The 19,170-nt window shown below is 39.4% G+C and overlaps 1 protein-coding gene across 2 annotated transcripts in view; it reads left to right on the top strand.

Moving 5' to 3' along the window:
• The first annotated feature begins 510 nt into the window (after positions 1 to 510).
• Positions 511 to 19,170, top strand: part of B4GALT6 (beta-1,4-galactosyltransferase 6) — a 62,073-nt gene continuing 43,413 nt past the window's right edge. For both annotated transcript variants that reach the window (XR_008429805.1, XM_053937550.1), the window contains exons 1-3: positions 511 to 1,136; positions 16,337 to 16,453; positions 16,808 to 16,921. Coding sequence is in view for 1 of the 2 variants with exons in the window: in XM_053937550.1 (XP_053793525.1) it covers positions 1,022 to 1,136; positions 16,337 to 16,453; positions 16,808 to 16,921 (346 nt within the window). In the remaining variant the exon portion in view is untranslated. The remainder of the gene's footprint in view (positions 1,137 to 16,336; positions 16,454 to 16,807; positions 16,922 to 19,170) is intronic.

The following is a 19,170-nucleotide window of genomic DNA, read 5'->3' as shown; positions in this document are numbered from 1 at the left end:
TGCATTAAAACAGCTGGAAGCACAACGACATCCACCCGTGGCACAGCGGCAGCGCCGTCTGAACAAGGGAGGGGAAGGACAGGCACCAGCACTCGAAAGTGGGCACGGGCAGGGCAGGAAACCTGGCCCCGCCGTGTTATGCACGAGGCCGAGGTGACTGGACACCGAAAAGGTATCCACGCCGGCCGGCCGGGCACAGCGGGAGCGCCGGGCGGGGCGGGACGCGGGGCCCGGCCGAGGCGCCTCACCGCTCCCCGCCCCCTCCCGCAACCCGCCGATACCAACGGTGCGCGCGCACCAGCCAATCGGCGGCCGCGGGCTCGCTTCTCCCTCGCCTCCCATTGGTCCGCGAGGGCTCGGGGGCGGGGCACGCGCGCGCCCGCCCGCCCGCCCGCCCGCCGCAGTCCCGCAGTGCCGCCGCCGCGCCGGGGCTCGCGCGCGCCACAACCGCCGCAGCGGCCGCGCGGCTCCTCCCGGTGCGGGGCGGCTCCTCCCGGTGCGGGGCGGCGCGGGAGCCGTGGGGCCGGGCCGGGCCGGGCCGGGCGCAGCGCGGAGGTGACTCTGCTCGCCCGCAGCGGGGATGCTGCTGCTGCTGCGGCCGCCGCCGCCGCTAGTACGGGGACTGCAGGCGGGAGAGCGGGTGGCCGCGGCGCTCGGCGGCATGTGAGCAGCGGCGGGAGCGTTCCCCGAGCCCCGCGGCAGCGCTAAGGGGCCCCTCCCTCCGGCGGCGGTTCAGCCCGCCCGGAGGCGCAGCGCGGAGGCGGGCGGGCATCGCCGCTCCAGCCGCCCGCGAGGAGACAGCAGGACCGGCCACAAAGCGCCGCCGCCCGCCCTCCTCCGCACGCCGCGGCGCTGCCCCTGCCGGCCCCGCTCCCGGGGAAGGAGGGCGGGGGCTCCCCTCGCCCCCTCGTCACCTTCTCGCCGCCCGATCCATGGGAGGAGCGGGCCGCCTCCCCCTAGGAAGCGCCGCCGCTGCTCGCCGGGACTGAGCGGAGCGGCCGGCGGCCGGCGCGGCGGGAGGATGCCACTGCTGCGGAAGGCGCTGCGCGTCTCCAACCGCTCCATGCTCGCCTTCATCTTCTTCTTCTCCTTTTCCTCGTCCTGCCTCTACTTCATCTATGTGGCCCCCGGGATCGGTGAGTCCGGAGCCGCCCCCTCGGGGAGCGGAGATGAGGGCGGTGGTGGGGGGCGCGTCCGCCTCCCCTGGGCTGTCACCGCGGCGGGGAGGGCACGGGCGGCGCCGGGCTCGGGGCGGCTCGGCTGTCGGAACGCGATCCCGCCCGCCCGGGAAGGGTCGAGGGGGCGGCGGTAACGTGCGTGGATCCCGCATCTTTGTTCTGTTGCTTTCAAACGCTCTAGAAGGTTCATCTGCCATCGCGAGGTAGGTGGATGCTGCCCTTGCTTCTCCAGCTGGCAAAGAGGCACCAAAGCGGCTCAGCGTTTCGTCGTGTTACAGTGGTATGAATTGGGAAAGAACTGCAAAAAAACTGCTGGAGTCACTTAAATGTATTAATCTTTCAGGTTGTAGTAACTACATTAATAATAAAGCCCGTGTGAACAAAAATGAAGAACCAGTTTGAATATTTGTTTTTTACTTCTGTTATTGGGATCTCTCTCTCTTCACAGATTTTACAGTTTGGTAACTCTTCCACTTCTGAAGGAGAACTTCAGAGGTAGACAAACCGTTGATTTAGAAGAAGCTTCATAAAATAACTGTGCAAGTTGGTTTCTAAAACAAACCAAAAGAATGTGCTGGTTTCCTTAGTTCACTCTTCTGCTGTTACTGGGAAACCATCAGGCTTTTTCTCAGTGGATGATCCTTTTAGAACTGGTTAGCATTACCCCAGAGCTAAGGCCAGTGATATCCTGTATGGTGCTCTGTGGGATTTCCTTGTGTTAGGTGTCCCTTGATTAGGGAATGTTTTCCATTTTTTCCCCATGGAACATTGCCACATTTTTCTGCATATCTCCTTGCTTATCACGTGCAATCATCTTTCTCTTCATCCTTAGTGCTTAAAACTTCTTTCTGCAGTCATTACTACAGAATGTCCACACTGATGTGACCACTGAATCTTCAGGAATTGTTTCCTATTGATTGTGTCTTTATGCTGTTTGGCTCCCTCTTGTTCACTATCTTCTATTTAACTTGTAAACACTTTCAAGGCATAGTTGTTACTTCTATACTTAAATAGTTCTATATATTTCAACTATCATTCTGTGGTTCTCCTTTACTTATGTACTTCCTACAATATTGACAAGTCTGACAATTATTCTTCTAGTTCAAATAAATACAAAAAAAATATTTGGAAATATATAATATTTATAGGGTTAGAGTTCTGAACTTCGTCTGCCAGTGTTTTCCTGCTGAAAGGGATCTGAAGTAGTCTTCCAAGTGAGAATGATGCTGATGTCCACTTAGACATCTTAGGTCTTTGAGATGCTGGTGCAGGACACATATATAAAGTAGACTTTAATTGCAAGTAATTGATACATGATTTAAATAGCAGACTGCAGTTTCTGCATCTTTATAAGTGAAACTTATATTATCTTATGTAATGTATGCAGCTGTAGTTTTACTATGTTACTTAAATCTTGCCAATGGGTACTTTCTTAGTAAGAAAGCAAGGCTTATGCAGTACCTTGTTCAGAATCAGAGCCTTTAGTGATGAGATGTTTAATTTCTGACTTCATCTTTCTGCTCAGCTATTGGGAATTACATATGTGTTCAGTTTCCTTTGTACCAGGAATGAAATGAAATCAACAGTATGTACCAAAAGTGTTCTTGAGGTAGGTTAATTAGATCTGATCAACCCTGAGGAAAAAAAGAATCTTATTCAAACTAGTCTCTCTTGCTGTCTCAGACACAAATACTTTAGTTGGCTCTTTCAAGATGTAGTTTAACAATGCAAAAATCTTGGGTAGTTATATGAGTTTGTGACATTACAACTCTTTCCAGCTAATGATCAATGCTGTGCTGCCCTAACTGTATCCAGTTGTGTTGTGAACTCATCCAGCTTATGTCAAAACCCTGCAATAATGAACTTATTCCTAGTCTGTGGCACTTCTTAGGTCCATCTTGAAATGCTGCTGTGCTGGTCTGAAGGATCCTGGGGAAGAGAATATAGAAAATGGTGAAGGGCAGTAGGAAAGTTTTACATCTCAGCCTATCAGCCTGCAGATGTAATGCTGATTTCCCAGGAATTTGCTCCTTAAAATGTTACTGTGTGGAATGGAGAGAAAGAAGGTCAGATATTATCTAAAAACCAACAAGCTTCCTGGCAGTATAGTGAAAATGTAAGCGGTAAGAACAGAAGATTTTCAAAGCACTTAGGAACACCCAAGTTTACAGGCAGATGATTCATCTAATAATCTTATGTAGTATGCTCATGGCATTTGCATGTCATGATAGAATAGAATATTTCACTGTGCTTGCACCTTTTTACTGAGTGTAATGAAATAGATGCATCTAAGTCAAGGCTGATTGTGTGTGTGGAGAGGAGGAAGGCTAAAGGTTGCTTATTGAAGCTCAGCCACCTTACCTATTAGCAGCTTTTCATGAAAGCTATTCTGCAGCTAAGTCATAAATGGTTGGGATCTGTCATAATTTATGTGTACAGATATGTTCTACTGAAGATATTTTGGTTCACCAGAACATTTTCTTCCTCAACAAGCTACAAGGCACAATGTCAGAGAGGAAGAAAATTCTAATTGTGTTGAAGGGAACTGTAGCTCCTCCATGGCTAGCTTCTCTTTGTGGTAATCAGAGGAACTGAAAAGAGAGGGAGAAGTTGGAGTCCCAAATGTTTTATGGAGCAGCAGTGTACTGGAAGGTGGGAGAGGAAAAAAAAGTGAGTAATGCAGCAGAATGGTTTTGTGAGATGTGAAAGTAGATTGAAATTTTGAATTCTTATGGGCTAATGGAGTGAGAGTCCCCCTTAGCAAGCAATTAATGGCTTCTCAAAGGGAAAAGACATGTGCATATGTAAGCCCTTAACACTGCAAGGATTCTCGAAGAGGTCACTATCAAATTCATTCTGTCCCTCAAACTATTTAGAAAATAAAGTTACTGCTTTTTTTTTTTCTTTTTTTATGAAACTGCAAATTTTGTAACAAATAGAGTTTAGGTCAACTTGAAATATTGACAATTTGTTTAGAGGAAAGAAATCTTAATTACTTATTTTAAGGTATATAATTATTTATCTAATTTTTTAAAGTTTTAATTTGCACCATAATTACAGATATTGCCATACTACCATATTACAGATATTGCCAATTATTACCATAATTACAGGTATTTTTGTTGTTTTGTTTGTTTTTTTGAAGAGACCTCTCGGAATGTTAGTTCTTTGGGAAATAGAAGCTTTTATTATTCCATGTATTTTAGAACATGAGGGGAGGAAAACCACATTTTCATGTTTTCAGACATGGTTCTGTGTTTTGCGATGAAGACATATAGTACTGCAAATAAAATAAAAAATACAGGGTTTAAATGTTTGAGAAGAATTCATACACTATATTGGGATTGTTCATGTGCCTACTTTTCCCTTTTCTGTAAGCACAAATTGGATTATGTAGAGGTGATTGCAACTCTACCTCAGCACCCTGGTAGTCTTTTGATAGTCAGAGGAGCTGAAACACAAGAGCAGATGGATTTCTAACTATTAATTAGAGAAGACAACTATTTTTGTAATTTTAATTTTTCCTGTTTAATTCAGTGGGTGTTTCAGAGGAAAAACCTTAATGGATAGGATGGTAAGTAAAAATGGTCAAAAACATTTCAAATATGTAAAATCTAAAAATTTCATTTAAATGTTTAGTGACACTTCTGTGTGATAGTCGCAAGTATTCAATGAAAGCAGATAAGAGATGCTGCTTCTCCAGAATGACCACTTTTATGACAGTACTTCATTTTGTTCTCCTCTGATAAAAGCAGAAACTGAAATTTCTGATCTTGAATTTATAGCCTGTGATTCTGAAACTTCACTAAAAGTTGCAAATATTCATGTATTAGTTAAAAGCTGAAGAAGCTAGCTGAGAGCAGGAATATTTGGCACAAACATGGGGATTTTTTCAGTGTTATAGATAAAAGTAGTAATAAAAGGGACGCAAATAACCTATGTCTGGTTCTGACAGCTATCCAGACCCCATATGTAGGTTCGAGTCTACATCATGGAAAGGATCCAAAGATTAGGAGAATAAGACAAATTAACAAGGCAGGGGTGACGAAGGGAGAGCATTTGCTGGTCTAATTTCACTGCCAAACCAATCTGAGTATTGCAAGAGAAATTTTTTTTCTTTTTTTCCTCTTTTTCCCATTTGTTTCAGCAATATAACTGAAATTACGTTGGACGACATAACGGATCTCAGAAAATGATCTCTTATTCATGCCTAGGTTATTCCTTTCTGTCTTGTTGCAGCAGAGAACCTTTGCCAGATTGGGAGGGAGAGTATCTTAGAGCTCTCCATATTATAGTCAATTGCAGTCTAGTTTTTCAGCTAGAGGGTGCTTGAATACTGGAACAGGCTCTCCAGGGAAGAGGTCACAGCATTGGGCCTGACAGAATTCAAGAAGTGTTTGGACAACATTCTCAGGCACATGGTGACGTTCTTGGAGGGTCCTGTGCAGGGTCAGTAGTTGCACTCGATGATCCTGATGGGTCCTTTCCAACTCAGCTTATTCTGTGATTCTAGCTTGTCTACCTTGGATGTAACGACCTATGCAGTTCAAGTAAGAACTGGTTATGAAACAGTGCAGTGATCAAAGAAGATGCAGTCTGCTTTGACATCAGTAACTAAGAATCCTGAAGGGTGAAATGAGTTTGAAGAGGAAACAACAGCTAATGTTTTCTCTCTTATGGTCTTCTGCTTCTTTTATTAAAATCTTCTACTTTTTCTACTTTTTGTCAGTCTTAACCAAAAGACAGCTGTGCAACCGGCGTGGAACTTGGAATCATCTCTATTTGTTTTAGCTCACAATTTTATATAGATCTGTTTTCTGTTCTGTTACTAGTTTTCCTAATAGGAAGAATGATATCGCTCCTTTTTGAACTTGTGCAGAGATGGAGAAGAGTGCTGAAAATGCTATCAGCAAGATAAATGCTTATCATTGCTTTCAGGAGGCCATAAATATGGGCAGAGCCTTTGTGCTGGCATTCTTTGTTCCTGACATCTGTGGTAGTTGTGGCATTTCTAAAGACTTACTGTTTGATTACAGAATAATTTAGATTGGCAGGGGCACCTGGAAGTCACCTGATCCAACCTCCTGCTGAAAGCAGATCCTACTGGATTGAGTTGCTCAGGGTCGTGTCTACTTGAGTTTTGAATAAATCCGGGGATGAAGATTTTGCTGTTTCTCTGAGAAATCTGTTCCAGTGTCAGACAACTGTGACAAAATTGTAATATGTAATCATAATATCCCACCTTATGTTCATTGCCTTGTGTCTTTTCACTGAGTATTTTCAAGTGTTCAATTTAGTCATTGTACAAGAATACTATATTGCTGTAGACAGCAAAAAAAAAAAAAAGCATCCTCCTCTTAGCCGTTTCTATTCAAGACTGAACAAACTCATTAATTTTAGTTTCTGCTTGTACATAATATGCTCGATTTTGGAAGGTTTCCTCTGGGCTTGTTCTGGTATTAATGTTTGGCTCTTACTGGGATGCCCAAACTGGACATGGTACCCCAAATATGATTTCACAAGCTGCTGAAGAGACAACAGTTGCTTGTATGGATGTGCTGGTTATGCTGTTGCCAGTACAGGGCAGGATGCTGTTGACTGTGTTTGCCACAATCATAGGTGGCTGGTAATACCTTGTCCAAGGGTTTTGTAATAGAGCCTCTGTATAGGTTTACTGCAGCTCGAGGGCTGCAGTGAAATAGGACTAATACAGCTTGCTTGTTTCTCATGCTGTGTGGAAGTATCTGATAAAAGACTGATGAGTTTTGCAGGGTGTGGTACATGTTCATGTTTGTATTTTTCTTTCCCTGTTCTTGTCTTTTATTTCTTTCTAGGGAATTATTCTCATGGGTCTCTTACAAGTTTCTTGAGTAAATGAAACTTGTCTGTCCCATTGTTTCATAATTTCTGCAGGGAAATGCCTGTACTATAGAACTGGTTGTTGTTTGGGAGCTACTTTCAGCTTTATTCTATTATTAAAGTTCACCTGTTATTAAAGGCTTCATTTGGAGCAGGAGTACTTTCATTAGCTGCAGAGGTCTTCTTGCGTGCATTGTGGTTTTTCATGTCACTTCTACAAATTATCATCAAATCCTTTACCAATGAAATTGTAGTTTACTTTCTGATTAATAGGGACTTTCCTTTTTCTCTTGTGCAAAGGGGAAATGGAGGTTTAAACACTCTGCTTGATCTCTGATTTCCAGTGATCTAACGTTCCTCTGCATTCGGACTAAGCGCTTGAGCTCCTTGAACCCACTGAACTCGGGCAGTATCATGGGTACGTTTTCTGCCTTGATCTGGGAGGTGCGAAGACTTTTCCATTATGTTGGCCCGGCACAGTCAGTCCTAGCACCTGATTCTGAATCAGTTATTGTAGTCCTGTCATTCATGACTGTCTTTCACAGATTAACTTTGACTAAACATGAATATTTATTTCTGAATCGGTTGTTCTGTATTTTTATTTTATAGTTTTCCTAAAGCCCTTAGGTATTACTTGTTTTTAGTCAGGGAACTTTCCTACATAAGATTTTAATCAGTATTCATTTTGTGATGTTGTTCTTAGTCAGAAAACAGAAAAAAAACCAGGTACTTATGGTGTGCAGGTAACTTCACAAGCACAAAGTAATTATAAGGCCTCATGTGAAATGAGTTTTCACTTAAGCCAGCCAGTTATTTGAATGCATTCTTCTCATGGGTTGAGAAGGAGAGGTTGCATACCCTGGGGACGTTTATCTGAACTGTGATGCCTTAACAACAGGGCCAAAGCTTTAACGATTTCCACATCCATCTGTGGTGAAAGATAGCTTATCTACTGGCTTTTGATTAATAGGACTATTTCTACAAGTGACTATTTTTGCTTGCTTTTCTATAGCTCTTACTCTTAGGTAATCTTTTGTATTCAAATTATGCAATCCTATTGTGGGGAGCAGCATGAAATGATTATGCTTTGTGTGGGATCCAGTGCTAGATTCTTGTGAGCATAGTGCAAAAATTGCTTTGGGACTTTAAAATATAAAAGATGCTTTTTTTGCAAGGTATTGGCAATAGTCAGTTCACTTCCTTAGATTCGTGCTTGTCCTTCTTTACCTTCAGTTCATTGTGCATTTATTGAATTATTCTACAACTTACTGTATAACCAACTATTAGCCTGAGAGGATAGAACAGTATCAAATATTTTAGACATTTTATTGAACATTGTATCCTTTATCATGCTTAAAACTACTGTTAGGGAAAGAAATTTTGATTCATTTTTTTTTCAATGTAAATGGAGATCTCCTCATTTACTGTCTCCCAATTAACAGTGAACTGACATTTATCCAATTCCTGGATTTGCAGTCAGAGAACTCATACATTTGGCATATCCATTGTTGCAATGAGTATACGGAGGTTGTCTGAAGTATTAAAAAAACAATTTTGAAGCTACTCTGTTGCAGCTGATACAGATTTGTCCACCTGCGCCATTTGAATGATTAGTGTTAGCCACTTATTATTATTATTTAACAAATAGTGCAAAACCTCTATTGGATATTGAAAAACAAATCAAGTAAAGAATATATTTCAAGGCACACATTTTTTTCTTTTTTTTTTTATGCTGTTGTATCTGTTTTAAAAGCAACTTCTGATTAACAACAAATCTGTAAAAATAAATACAATGCTAAGGAAGTTGAACACTTGCAATAGTATTTATTGATGTTTGTTGTAGATTTCCATTTTTGAATAGGAACCACTTTACAGCAGTCTTACCTTACCTGGGGTATTGTCCTTCACCACTAAATTGTTTAATGGATCAGTTTCACAGACTAAAGTGATTATCCTGCAGAAAATATTCTAGCTCCTAGAATTGGAACTGTGATATTTCAGAAGCAATCTCAGCTGACTTCTATTTACTGTATATTTAGATTAATCATAGAATTTAATCTTTAACACTTTTGTGTTAATTTGCCATGCATGAACTCTGCCAATAACATATTTCTAATTCTAGTATTGCTGAGAACAATATCACATAACCTTGAGATAAGACAAGATCCATGTGGGATTGTTCTAGAAATGCCCCCATGAGATGATTCCTCATTTACAATTACTAGTGGAGAACTTTCTGTTAACCTGTTTGAATCCGTACCAATTTTTATGCAACATATTGAACGTGCTTTTCAGAAGTCCTGTGAAAACAGGTGTTGACTAGCAGATGAGTAACTTCAGGGGCAATGGTCATTTGTCAAGAGCTATTCTCTGTAAAGCCATGTTTACTGCATTTGAATCTTGCAGAATCCATGGGTTGTTAATGAAATATTTCCTATCTGAGTATTTCAGCATTTTTTTTCCCCTGGAAAGTTAAGTATATAATGTTGCTATAGCTGCTCTGATGATAGATCATCTTCTTTTTTTTTTTTCCTAAGGTCTGGGCATGTTAACTTTTTGCTAATTGCTTTGAAAATATTCTTGACATAATGCTTTTTTTCCAAGTTTTGGGTTTGTTTGGCCTTGGTTTTCTGGTTTTGCTTTGGCAGAATAAAAGCTGCAATTTAAAATCAAATTTGTGACCTCCAAGTTTATTCATCTCTTGTTCGGCATTTAAAAATAGTTTTCGGTAATAATTAATACTTTTCTATGTTTTTACAGTAATCACATTTCTAACTTTCTAATCCTGTTCAGAATGTCAGTCACTGACCCAGTTTCAAATTCACTTGTCCTGTTGCATATTTTACTACATTGATTTCTTCTAAGTGTGTGGCATATTTTTTTGGCTTTGCTTTGGTGTACAAGTACAGCATGATAACTTACTAAGTTTCTATATAAAAATGAGTCTTGTGCTTTTCCTTGTGCTTCACTTCCTGTGAAGTTGTGGGATGATAAACTAATGCAGTATTGTGAGAAGTGCTTTGATTTTTGTACTGCTTGGAAGGAGCTTGATTCCCTAATGGAGAGTGATCTGTGAATGATATAATTTTCTTTAAAAAAAAAAAAGGGGTAAATAGTCTTCAAGTGAATACTTAAATATAAAACATTCAGCCATTTTTATGGATTTTTTTATACTTTTGGAATTAATGCATTGCCCCCCCAACAGTCTAGCACATAAAACTATTAATAACCAGTGAGCTATAAAAATTCGAGACAAAAAAATGATTCATCTGATACTTTTAATATGTCCTCTGAAATACAGGATGATCCCTTTAATGCCCTAATGCGTGTTATCAGAAGGAGTTTTAAATAAAAAACAGGACTTTTGATTACTGACATGTGGCTGTGTGTTCATGACTGCCGATGCAGATCTGGATCAATTGATAGGAAAACTTCATCTGAATTAGTTATGAGCTCTGAGCTCACACTTGCAGTTGCCTGAGATGGAACACTGAGTATAGTATTGATTCCAAGGTGTACTATATGTGTGTGTTGTTTTATATTCCTCACTGCACTTTCCATCTGATTAACCTGTAAACTGTGTGACAGCCTGGATTCTATGTTTCTGGAGGCAGAAATTCTCTTTCTTACTTATTATGAACCATGCACAGTGAAATAAGAAGACTATGGATAAAATTGCTTCTAGGTGGTTTACATTGTTAGGTGTTTTCTTTGGTTACATGTGAAATTGTGCCTTCCCACTTTGTGCTTTGCCTTGAACTGTGACAGTGATGGTTGGTACAAATGCAGAAAGACAAAAGTCGAAAAATCACAGATTAGTTGAGGTTGGAAGGGATCTCTGGAGATTATCTAGTCCAACCTTCCTACTGAAGAGCCACCTGGAGCCAGTTGCCTAGGACTGTGTCCAGAAGGCTTTAGAATATTTCTGAGGATATTCTCCACAACCATTGTGAGCAACTTGTGCTCCATCCCCGTCACAGTATAGGAACATTTCCTGGTGTTCAGGTGGAACATCCTGTGTTTCAGTTTGTGCCCACTGCCTCTGGTTCTGTCCCTGAGCACCACTGAAAAGTAGCTGGCTCTGTCCCTTTTTGCACCTTCCCTTCATATACATTGTGTATACATACACCTGCCCTTTGTACACATTAATGTGACCCCCTAAGCTTTCTCTTTTGGGCTCAACAGTCCCTGCTCTCTCAGCCATTCCTCATAGGAGCAATGCTTCAGTCCCTTTGTCTTCTTCATGGCCAAGTGTTGGATGTTCTCCAGGATGTCCATGTTCTCTATTCCACTGTGGAGCTCAGAACTGGACACTATACCAGGTGTGGCTTGAACAGTGCTGAGTGAAGGCTGTGAAGGATCACTTTGACCTGCTGGCAGCATTCTTCAAAATGCATCTCAGGATGCTGTAGGCCTTCTTTGCAGCACATTGCTGGCTTGTGTTCTACTTGATATCCACCAGGACCTCCAACGAGCCTCTTCTGTCAAGCTGCTTTCCACTTGGATGCTCCTAAGCATATTTTGGCATCTGGGGTTGTTCCTCTCCAGATGCAGAAATTTGCACTGTTCCTTGTGAACTTCATGAAGTTCATGTCAGCACATTTCTCCAGCCAGCTGAAGTACCTCTGGATGGCAGCATGGCCCTTTGGCATATCAGCTACTTACCCCATTTTTGTGTCATAAATAAACTTTGTGAGGTTATGTTCTGCCTGTCATCCAGATAATTAATGAAGGTGTTAAACAGGAATGAACCTGGTATTGACCCCTGGGCTACATCACTGGTCACTGACCTCACCCTTTGGGCTTGATCAGTCAGCTTTTGATCCAGCTCACCATTTGCTTAGCCAGACTGTACATCAACAGTTTTTCTATGAAAGTCTTATGGGATACATTGTGAAAGGCCTTACTGAAATCCTGGTAGACAATGCCCCCTGTTCTTTCCTCATCTGTCTTTCATCAGAGAAGGTTACCCAGTTGGTTGACTGTTTCTGATGATTTTCTTTTCATTTATGTACCTGAAGAATGGTTTCCATCACCTTCCCTGGGATCAAGCTGAGGCTGATTGGCCTGTACTTCTCTGGGTCTTCCTTCTTGAAGATAGGAGTGACATTTGCTTTCCTCTAGTCCTCAGGCACTTCTTCCACTCATCATGATGGAATCAAAGATGGTTAGGAGTGGCTGTGCAATGATGTCTGCTATCTCCCTTAGCACTTGACACATCCCATAAGGGCCCACGGACTTAACCTGTGCCTGTTTGCTTAAGTCTTCCACCAAGGGCAAGAGTACAACTTCTTACTCCAGACTGGTCTCAGGGAGTTGGACTTTCTGAAGACTGGTCTTGTTAATAAAGACTGAGAAAAGGTGACATTCAGTATTGCAGACTTATCTTTGTGTGTCTTTCTCATTGAGCAGTGGGTTCACGTTATCCTGAGTTTTCTTCTTGTCACCTTTGTACTTAAGGAAATGCTTCCTGTTGTCTTTGACATCCCTGGCCAGAATCAGTTCAATTTGGGCTTTAGATTTCCTAACTGCATCCCTGGATACTCAGGTTTTTTTTCTGTATTCCTCCTGCATTCCCTGTGGTTGCTTCCTGCTACTTTATTATTTTTGCATTTGATTTTTTTCACAGGAGGTCCTTGTTCATCCATGCAGGCCTCCTCTCATTTTACCTGTTTCCATAGTCATTGAGATGGATCTCTCGTAAGATTTAAGACTGAATTGAAGATTATCCCTGAATATTACCCAGCTTTCTTGCCCCTACCTTCACTTGAGGGCTTTATCCCATGGGACTTCACCACACAGATATTTGAAGAGGCCAAAGTCTGCTCTCTTGAAGTCCAGGGTTGTGAGCTTTCTTTTGCATCTTCCTGCCCCGTGGATCCTGAACTCCACCATCTCATGATCTCTGCAGCCAAGGCTGCCTTTGATCTTCATATCCCCAGTGAACCCCTCCTCCTTCATAAGTATGAGATTCTGCAGATCACTTCCCCTCACTGACTCTGGCACTTGTGGCAGGAAGTTGCCATCAGGGCACACCAGGAACCTTCTGGAGTTTTACCTGGCTGCCTTGGGCAGTCAGTCATCCCCCACCCCACTGGAGAAAAGCTCTGTTTCTCTGTTGCTGTTTTGGCCTGTGTGGGTTGAATACTTTGTTGCTGTTGCTGCTGGTTGATGTGATGCGTGAACTGCAATCTTTGTTACAGGTCTTTGCCAACAAACCTGTGTCAGTAGATGAGATTTATTTTTAGGACTAAATTAGTATCTTTGATTTTTTGCCTGATGTTTTAGCTTCTGACTTAATTAATTGGCTGCTCAAGCATCTGCTTCTACCTAAGCAGCTGCTGAATGATAGTGGAATAAACTGAGCAGATCTGTACTCCTTGTAACTGTGATTGTGCTGGAGAGCCAGGTAGTGGGGAAAAAGACTGCCCAGAAAGGAGAATGTTTAATTCCTGATGTGTTTGTGTAGAGTTGGATAGTGAGTTGACAAGCAGCTCAGCAAGAGAGAGGAGGTAGACTACAGGAATTACTTGATAAAAACATGACAAGGTTGAATCTTCCTGGCAGAAAGAGCAGCTCTTGCATACTTAAGCCAAGGTGGCAGCAGACTTTACCTGGTTGGATTTTTTTTCAATTGTCTTTTCACGATGTCTATTCTTGAAACAAATGCCTTTTCTAACTTTCACAAAGGTCTTGTGTGTTTGTTCGAGTTTTGTCCTCTGTGTCAGAAGGGGTAAGTACTTCACTAATGGGAAGAAATAGGTGCTTTTGCAGAAAATCTTGCTTTTCCAAGGTTTATGTCTACATTATCTGGACTGCAAAAACATTTCCCATAAAAATTGAGACCATTTACATGGCCTCTTGGTTTTGTTGTGGACTTGTTTGAAAATTCTTACTCTCAGTTCTTTACTATATCAGGTTACTAAGACTTTTGCCCTTCTTGTTGTTTCCTCTATCTCACTTCAGGGGAGTGAGCAAATAACTGGGTGGGGACTTAGCTGTTAGCCATATCAACTTACCACACCTGGTTTATGTGAATTGAGATTATCCTTCCATAAACCTGCTGAAAGCTCTATAGACCTTCTGCAGAGTTAAAAATTCAAGTGACTTTAGCTTTTGGTATCACATTAAAAAGAAGAATAAAGCACACAGTCTTCCAGAGATTGGCTCTGAAATCAGTATTTACTAACGGATTTATATTAAAAAACCCACTTTATTTTATTTTCGAATAAGAAGATATTGAAGAGAAGAGCTGTACCTATGAGAGAAAAAAAAAAACTTATTTGGGGGAAAAGATTATACCAATTTAAAATATATTAAAGTTTGAAGAAAGAAAATTTTTGTTAGTTAAGAATTTTTGTCCTATTTGAAAGGCAAATATACACATGGTTTTACTTTCAGGAAAACCTTGAACTTTGAAATTGTTTGTTTGAAGGTAAATAATTGTTCTTGGAGGAACAGATCAAATTGCCTTTATTTTGATTCCAAGAAGAGAAGGTTTCTTGAGTAGGTAGCTTCATATATGAATTCACGAATTGTACAGATTCCTTGAAATGCTTAGTAAAGACACCCTAAAAATCCCAGTATCTGAATGGAAAACTACAAATGGAATGAAACAATTGGAACCACAGTGTGTTACTTTATGTGAATTGGGTTAAAATTTTGAGAAGTTTTTGTGTAAGGAAATCTGAATGTTATCTGTTTTCTTGGGATCCTGGTAAGAATCTTTCTTCTGGGATTTCCTACCTGTTGACAGGCCAAGGTTGTACCTTTTTTGTTTTGTTTTGCTTCTGTTTAGGTGGCCAGAAAGTGTTGAGACAACTTGAGGATTCTAGCAGCTGAGTAACTTTTACATTTATGTAAACTCTTGTTAACACATGCAGTTAGTCATGTTGGCCAAGGGTTTGAGAATTACATGCCATGCATGGCACCTGGCATGTTCAGAGCCTCTCTTTTAGCTGTCAATATTCCTTGTTTTAATGAGTTCTTTGAATACCAAGACAACCCCCTATTCATTTATTTAAAAATGAAGACATTATTGTAGGACTTTAAAATACTATTCCTTGGAAGATTATGCTGATGTGTTTATCTCTGTAGGTGTTGGTAGTATTGTTTGCTATTGTAGTGGAATTAATCACTGTGTTTTCTTCTGGAAATGCCCCCAGTCCCTTATACACAGCTCTCTGTAGCTCTGGACTCTCTGTGTCGGGCTATAAGTTATTGGTTGGTCTGGAGTTACTTGTGGCATGCCATTGGTGCTGGGTCATCTGATAGAGTTCCTGTGATTATTTTCTAATTTCTCTTTAATCTCTTTACTTATTTTTCATCTCTGGTATGTTTAGTTCTTTCCTCCAAAGATGCAGAGCATTTTTTTGTTGTTAGGGTAGTTACTAGTTACAGGTAGCCAAATATCCCCCATACAACTGGGTGCTTAATGTAGGTGAAGTGACAGATGATCCCTTTGACCCTCTTTGCTGCCTTCTGTAAAGGAATTTGTCCTTCCCTTTGCAATATTTTTTTAGCTCTTGAGTTCTTGGTAGACATTTGCTCACTCAGATATAAATGCAGCTTCAATTCTACCTTACTAACTTCCGTTGAATACAAAGAAATGTCTTGAGATCATATCTGGGGCTTTGGGTGCATGATTGAGACAGAGAACTATTTCATGCTGTTGTTGTTAGTGAGTCACTTAATTACTCAAAATGTTGATTTACTCACCCTTGATGCCTATAATAAATATTTCATGTATAATTATAAAACATTAATACTTTGAGATTGGCAGAGATTTGTAACAGTTGTATAACAAAGCAGCTGTTTGGAGTGAATGAATAACAGTACATTTTGTCTGGAAGTTGTGTTAACCAGTGTATTAAAAAGGGACCATTATGTGGGTCTAAAAGATTTTCTAGACTTTTTTTGTCCTATATTTCAGTGATGTTTTTGTAGCTCTATATAGGAGACATGTGTCTACATATGAAATTGTTTTTATCGGTAAACTAAATTTTCTTGTCACTCTCAGTTGCTTTTTGTTAGTTAAAGAGAAATGAAAGCGTCATATAAAATGTCTATTGACAGTCTGTAGTTTTTGGGTTTGAATAGAGCCATGGTTATGAATCTATTTTATTCTTTTCTGTTGCTGTTAGGTTTCACTGTGTGGACCTTCATCTCAAAAAATTACTGTTCACTGACCATGGTTTCAGACACAGTAAAAAATGTTGAATGCATTGTAGATGTATGTAAGAATAATTTGGAAATACATTATTTTAATACAAATTCAAAATTGCTTTTTGTTTTATCAGCAAACACATATCTCTTTATGGTGCAAGCTCGTGGTATAATGTTGAGAGAAAATGTGAAAACAATAGGACACATGATAAGATTGTACACTAACAAAAATACTACACTGAATGGCACAGGTAAGAATATTTCTTATTTAATTTTTAAAAGACTTTTTTTTATTATTAAAAAAAAGCCAATCATTAATGACATAGCTTGATTATGAAAACTTAGACACAAATCCTACTTCTCTGAAATTGGAGTCTAGTTCAAATAGTTAATATTTATCCATTCACTTCAGTAGGAAATATTTGTATTAGCTGTAACAATGATACTTGTATTTAATTATTATTCCTCTAGAGCAACAAAATGCTTTTTAAATCATGCTGCTAGGAATTTGTTAACTAAAAATTAATGCTCTCACCTGCATGATGATATGTTACAGTTTCAGTGGGTAACATAGCTTTTTACAAAAATCAATTCTTCTTTTTAAGATTATCCTGAAGGAAACAATTCTAGTGACTATGTTGCTCAAACAACAATGTATCTTCCAGAGAATTTCACCTATTCTCCTTACCAGCCTTGTCCAGAGAAGCTGCCTTACATGAGTAAGTTTTAAACTGAACCTAATGTTTATCTAGTAAATTAAATTGTATTTTAAACAAAACAGAGTTATTTTAATATAAAAGATAATTGTAAGGAGTCTATAAGTATATAACAGAAATTAATGAATAAAGCACGTCTGATAATGCACAATGATGCCTAGCAGAAGTTTGCCTGTAACTGATGTGTTACTGAAGTTTTGGTCTCTTTACTAATCAACTTTAGTAATTTTAAATCAAATAATTGAGCTACTGATTTGTAAGAGAGAAAATTTCACATAGTTTCTGAAGTCATTTGTGATGCATTGCAGAATTCTAACCTCTTGTCTTTTAGACACCTGACTTAATCCGTGGGCTGTCATTCAGCATGAGCAAATAATTAAACATCTAATATAGCAGTTCAAATTCATATAATAGCAAAAAATGAATCTGGCAGCTGAATTGAATTCTGATCAATTTTTCTTCAAAGAAAATGAGTGGATTTTATTAGGATAATCTAGATTCCATTATAACTTTTTTAAATCTTAACTGATTTTATCTGTTGAAGAAAACAGAAACAGTGCATGTTACCTGTGTTTCTTTTCAATAATGTCAGATTCTAAACTTTGTTTTATATTTTAAATATGCAGATATGGAGCCAAAAGTATAGATCAGTTGTTGTTGCTTATGAAACTAAATCATACAGAAAACTGTCTTAAGCCAGGTGGTAATTAGCCCCATGGTGTGATAATATCTTTATTTCCACCTCTTTCCCTCCACACATAGGGTTTGACTTTCAAAATCACATTTTTATATATTATTGAGCATCTAAACTAATAAAACCAAATTATTTCAATAGTAAAATTTTTAGCTACTTTTGGAAAAATAAAAAAGTTCAACAAATGCCAAATCTGGATAATCAGAGAAACAAGATGTGTTGATTTTGCTGATTGAAAAATGCATATAAATTAGTATTTTTAATGTCACTTTCAAGGGATCTGGTAGTTGGAATTCTATCAGATTAGTTCAAAACTAAGTAATTCTTCCAGTAATTTCTCTATAGATCTCCTTGTTGCTGCTCTCCTTTTACCATCTTTTTTTGTTGGTGGTGTGTTTTGTTTTTTTTTTTTTTTTTGGTTAGCAGTTACTCTGTATTTCTTCTATCCTGTTTAATTCAATAGAGAAATAATAATTTTGATAGAAAATTAATTTACTGGTTAAGTTGCTTTTCGACAAAGGGATGTGTTTCCCTTTTTGATTTCTATGTATGACATTTTAATCATCATCTCTCTTTCTAATTATAATCTAAATAAAACATCTCTGAAGATCTTTTAATTTAATGAAACGTTGTAGGAAGTGTGAGATAGCCAGGAAAGAGAGTCTGGAATCGTGTGTACTTTGACATGCTTAATTAGTCTAAGGTTATTATAGAAGTCAACTTTTCTTCTTTGCATCACCTTGTCAAATTTATATCATGAAAGGGGCATGGTAAAGTCATATTTGCTCCCAAGTACATATGCTCTTAAAATAGGAACAGCTATTGCCTTTTTTGTGTGACTCACTACAACAGGTTATAACCCACCAGCTGAGCAGTGCTGTTGTAATTGTTAAGCAAAACACCTCTTCTTTGAGGTGGAAGCAGTGCAAGAATTTGTCTGTCATTTCCTTTGTATATAAACTGAAAATCCCAACCTTTCTAGACTGCATAATTTCTAAAGCTCTTGTCATTCTTGAATTTTTTACACTGTAGACTGTCTTTGATTTCTTTCTAAAGCATCATAACTGGCTTAAATCTTGGTTACAAAACAAGTTTGTTTTGGAAAACTTATCTTTTTTTCACATAGCAGCAGTTAATACATTCCAGGATGAGATTTTCTATTTTTGTACAATTACATTGCATTGGCTCATATTAATATGCAATCCATTATAAACTGTAAAACTATCTTTCTGCATACTGCAGCATAGCCTGGTATTGCTTGTTTTGTTGTGCATGCTTCATTTTTTCCTTCAGTAACAAACCATCTTTTATTATTTTAAATTGATTTTACTTTATTGGTTTCTGTATCTATCTCATTTGTTGAATAATTTTTTTTTCTGATTTTCTTCTTCAAAATGTTTTTTGCTTTCTCAACTTTCTTATTTTGGGGGTTGTATAAATATGTTTTGTTGCAGGCTGCTAGACACTGATGGAACTAGTGAATAATAAGCCCAGAGATGTTATTTACAGATGTTATTTCTCCTGCCCCCCACCAGTGACAGAGGAAAAAAATGCTGAT

This window comes from Vidua chalybeata, chromosome 1, assembly GCF_026979565.1.
Source record: "Vidua chalybeata isolate OUT-0048 chromosome 1, bVidCha1 merged haplotype, whole genome shotgun sequence".
Taxonomy (NCBI): Eukaryota; Metazoa; Chordata; class Aves; order Passeriformes; family Viduidae; genus Vidua; species Vidua chalybeata.
Note: the sequence above shows the minus strand (reverse complement) of the source record. Positions and strands in the feature narration are given on the sequence as shown.